Source organism: Penaeus japonicus, unplaced genomic scaffold, assembly GCF_977035675.1.
Source record: "Penaeus japonicus unplaced genomic scaffold, GWHDUDI00000001_assembly GWHDUDI00000026, whole genome shotgun sequence".
Lineage (NCBI taxonomy): Eukaryota > Metazoa > Arthropoda > Malacostraca > Decapoda > Penaeidae > Penaeus > Penaeus japonicus.
Genome location: NW_028234428.1, coordinates 26,773,925 through 26,778,924, shown reverse-complemented (window position 1 = coordinate 26,778,924; position 5,000 = coordinate 26,773,925). Strand labels below are relative to the sequence as shown.

General features: G+C 43.5%; 1 protein-coding gene across 1 annotated transcript in view; it reads right to left on the bottom strand.

The window, feature by feature from the left end:
• Positions 1 to 931: 931 nt before the first annotated feature.
• Positions 932 to 5,000, bottom strand: part of LOC122256759 (uncharacterized) — a 29,221-nt gene continuing 25,152 nt past the window's right edge. Inside the window, exon 3 of the mRNA XM_043021658.2 lies at positions 932 to 3,720. Coding sequence (XP_042877592.2) covers positions 932 to 3,720 — 2,789 coding nt within the window. The remainder of the gene's footprint in view (positions 3,721 to 5,000) is intronic.

The window sequence follows — 5,000 nt, the reverse complement described above, 5'->3', positions numbered from 1 at the left end:
AAACACAAACACACCCACCCACCCACACACACAAACACACACAAACACACACAAACAAACACACACACCCATACCAAAACACAGCTCATCAAAACACACCAAAACAAAAACAGCGAGTCGTCATTACGCAAAAAATACCTCCGCAAGAACTGACCCATCACGACCCTGATGACCGCGTAAGAATCACGTCATTACGTCATCATCACATCGTCTTCGCTGTGACCGGAAGTCATACGGACTCGTTAGGTTCGTCGCGTGCTTGGGAGAGTTTGTTTGTTTGTGTGTATGTTGGTGGAAGGAGGTGTAGGGAGGGGGGAGGTGTATGAGGGAGATAGTGTTGGAGAGAGGATGTTATATATATATATATATATATATATATATATGTATATATATATGTTATATATATATATATATATATATATATATATATCTATATATACATATATATATATATATATATATAATATATATATATATATATATATATATATATATATATATATATATATATATATATAGATATAGAGAGAGATATATACATATATAAAGAGAGAGAGAGAGAGAGGGGTATAGATAAATAATGAGAGGGAGATATATATATATAGAGAGAGAGATATATAGAAAGGAAGGAAGAGAAAGATTAAGGGAGAGAAAGAAAAAAATGAAGAGAGGGAGAGATAGAGAGACATTAAGAGAGAGAAAGCAAAATAAATCTAGAGAGATAGATAGATGGATGGATGGAGAGAGAGAGAGGGGGGGGGGGTTAAGAGAGAGAACGCAAAAGAAATCGAGATTGATAAATAGATAGATAGATAGAGAGAGAGAGAGAGAGAGATTAAGAGAGAGAAAGAAAATGAAATCGAGAGAGAGAGAGAGAGATACAAAGATTTATATATAGAGAGAGACAGAGAAAAGCGAGCTATTTACCACCCTACGTGAGTATGGTGTGCGCTGCCATCGTTGAGCTAAAATTATGCCAGTCTTCCTCTGATTCACCATTCTCCTTAATACTCGAAATATCTACTTCCTTCACGCTAAATCTCTCTATCCCTTTGATGCTGACACTGTCCCCCAGCTTGACACTTATGTTATCTCCGCCTTTAATGCTGACGGTGTCCCCTTTAACGCTGATGATGTCTAATCCTTTAACACTGACGAGCTCTCCCTCTATGACACTGATGTTATCTCCTTTAATACTAGCGCTATCTGATCCTTTTACACTGACGCTGTCTCCTTCTTTGACACTGGCACTATCAGCCCCTTTGATACTGGCACTATCAGCCCCTTTGATACTGGCACTATCTCCCTCTTTGACACTGGCACTGTCTCCCTCTTTTACACTGACACTATCAGCCCCTTTGATACTGGCACTATCTCCCTCTTTGACACTGGCACTGTCTGTCCCACCGACGCCAACTGTTTCGTTCTCGTTAATGGCACCTGTGTCCTGTACGTTAGCATCTTCGTCAATGTTTAGGCTAGCAGCTTCTGCTGATTTAATGCTAGCAGCATCTTCCTTCAGGCTAGCAGCATCTCCTGCTTTAATGCTGGCAGCATCAGCCTTGATGCTAGCAGCATCTTCCTTCAGGCTTGCAATATCTGCTGCTATAATGCTGGCAGCATCAGCCTTGATGCTAGCAGCATCTTCCTTCAGGCTAGCAACATCTGCTGCTATAATGCTAGCAGCATCTTCCTTCAGGCTTGCAATATCTGCTGTTATAATGCTGGCAGCATCAGCCTTAATGCTAGCAGCATCTTCCTTCAGGCTAGCAACATCTGCTGCTATAATGCTGGCAGCATCAGCCTTGATGCTAGCAGCATCTTCCTTCAGGCTAGCAACATCTGCTGCTTTAATGCTGGCAGCATCTTCCTTCAGGCTAGCAACATCTGCTGCTATAATGCTGGCAGCATCAGCCTTAATGCTGGCAGCATCAGCCTTGATGCTGCCAGCATCTTCCTTCAGGCTAGCAACATCTGCTGCTATAATGCTGGCAGCATCAGCCTTAATGCTAGCAGCATCTCCTGCTTTAATGCTGGCAGCATCAGCCTTGATGCTAGCAGCATCTTCCTTCAGGCTAGCAACATCTGCTGCTTTAATGCTGGCAGCATCTTCCTTCAGGCTAGCAACATCTCCTGCTTTAATGCTGGCAGCATCAGCCTTAATGCTAGCAGCATCTTCCTTCAGGCTAGCAACATCTCCTGCTTTAATGCTGGCAGCATCAGCCTTAATGCTAGCAGCATCTTCCTTCAGGCTAGCAACATCTGCTGCTATAATGCTGGCAGCATCAGCCTTAATGCTAGCAGCATCTTCCTTGATGCTAGCAGCATCTTCCTTCAGGCTAGTGACATCTGCTGCTTTAATGCTGGCAGCATCTTCCTTCAGGCTAGCAACATCTGCTGTTTTAATGCTGGCAGCATCAGCCTTGATGCTAGCAGCATCTTCCTTCAGGCTAGCAACATCTGCTGCTTTAATGCTAGCAGCATCTTCCTTCAGGCTAGCAACATCTGCTGCTATAATGCTGGCAGCATCAGCCTTGATGCTAGCAGCATCTTCCTTGATGCTAGCAGCATCTTCCTTCAGGCTAGCAACATCTGCTGCTATAATGCTGGCAGCATCAGCCTTGATGCTAGCAGCATCTTCCTTCAGGCTAGCAACATCTGCTGCTATAATGCTGGCAGCATCAGCCTTAATGCTAGCAGCATCTTCCTTCAGGCTAGCAACATCTGCTGCTTTAATGCTGGCAGCATCTTCCTTCAGGCTAGCAACATCTGCTGCTTTAATGCTGGCAGCATCAGCCTTAATGCTAGCAGAATCTTCCTTCAGGCTAGCAACATCTGCTGTTTTAATGCTGGCAGCATCTTCCTTCAGGCTAGCAACATCTGCTGCTATAATGCTGGCAGCATCAGCTTTGATGCTAGCAGCATCTTCCTTCAGGCTAGCAGCATCTGCTGCTATAATGCTGGCAGCATCAGCCTTAATGCTAGCAGCATCTTCCTTCAGGCTAACAGCATCTCCTGCTTTAATGCTGGCAGCATCAGCCTTAATGCTAGCAGAATCTTCCTTCAGGCTAGCAACATCTGCTGCTTTAATGCTGGCAGCATCTTCCTTCAGGCTAGCAACATCTGCTGCTTTAATGCTGGCACCATCAGCCTTAATGCTAGCAGCATCTTCCTTCAGGCTAACAGCATCTCCTGCTTTAATGCTGGCAGCATCAGCACTTTTAGCGATAGCTGCATCAGCCGAAATACTGGCAGCATCTTCCTTCAGGCTTGCAGCATCTGCTTCCTTGATGCTAACAACATCGGTTTCCTTGATAACTGCTTCCGTCTGCTTGAAGCTGGCAACCTCAGCATCGCTCACGTGAGCTACACCATCGTCCTTGCCACTAGCGCTATCCTGATCTGCAACATCCTTCACGCTCAGGCCATCCCCTTGCATCCCGACGGACTCCTCTCCGTCAGGAACACCCTCATCTTCAGGAACCTCGCCAAGACCCTCAGAGCCGACGTCCTGCGGCGAGAACACCCCCGGAGAGGCAGCAGCTCCCTCCTGGGGCTTGAAACTCGAAGGGCGTGACTGACTGGCGGTGCTGGCGATGTCACTGTTGCTGAGGAGGTCGCTGATGGACACGGTGAAAGAGCGAGCGGAGGCTGGGACGCCGTGGGAGGGGCCGGGTGCTCCTCCCCTAGAGGTACCATCGTCTCCGGAGAAGGATGAGTCTGAAGGTGGGTGGGGGAAGGGGGGGAGAGGAACTAGGGTTAGTATTGAGAGGAAATTGGTCTCTTCGTCACATACATATCGTGTGAGTGTCAAAAGGAAATAGAGTTAGTATGAGGAGTGTTGGGCCTGTTTAGGCCCTGTTTACACGAGGCGCTTCCAACGCGTATTAGCAAACGCGGCGTTAGCAAAGTCAATGGTAGTCTATGGAACCGGTCACACGTGACGCGGCGTTTTGCCTGACGCCGCGTTAACGTCGGGGTCCTTGCTAACGCGGCATTTTGAAAGAAGCACGCTCTCTAATTGGCTGGGCTGCTACCAATGAGGAGAGAGAATGTGCGTTACTATGGCAACCCCTGGGATACTCCACATGGAGAAGTTTCATATATATATATATATATATATATTATATATATATATATATATATATATATATATATATATATATATATATATATATATATATAAATATATATATATATATATATATATATATATATATATTGCTATATATATATAGTATATATATATATAGTATATATATATATATATATATATATATATATATATATATATATATATATATTATATATATATATATATATATTATATATATTCTCGCCGCTTGCACCGCTTCAAACGGAGATGCAAGACCTAAGCACATGCTACCTCTTCTACATCCATCCTGGTTGGAACTGTCTGTTGCTCTCTGCATTGTTTGGCACAGACACACATATAACGCACGCACAAACACAAGAGTCGCGTTGACGCCGCGTTTGAAAGCGCCTCGTGTGAGCGGTAGTTTCTAACGCCGAGTTTGCTAACGGGCGTTGGAAAGCGCCTAGTGTAAACAGGCCCTAAGAGTTATTTAGGTGAATTTCGGGTTAGCGTAAAGAGGGATCGGTCTTATTGGTAAAGGTATATCATGTTCGTATCAAGAGGAATTGATGTTAGTATAAGGAGCATTTGAGGGCATTGGTGTAGTGGTAAGATAAATGGGCATTAGATGGGAATTAGCATAAAGAAGAATTATTGTTATCGTCAGATGGATTTTTATTCATTAAAGGTAAATATTACTCATTTGCATACATATGTATTTATTTATCCTTATTTATCATTTTCTCTAATTTCTAAATAAAAAATACAAATAGTTCTTTATTGCTCAGTGTTGATATTTCCACAATGTTTGGAATTAATGGCAGTCTTTATAACTCTAGAGGTGTTAAATATATCTCTGTCTAATACTACAATACTATATGTTTTGTGTTGAGTATCAGTGACT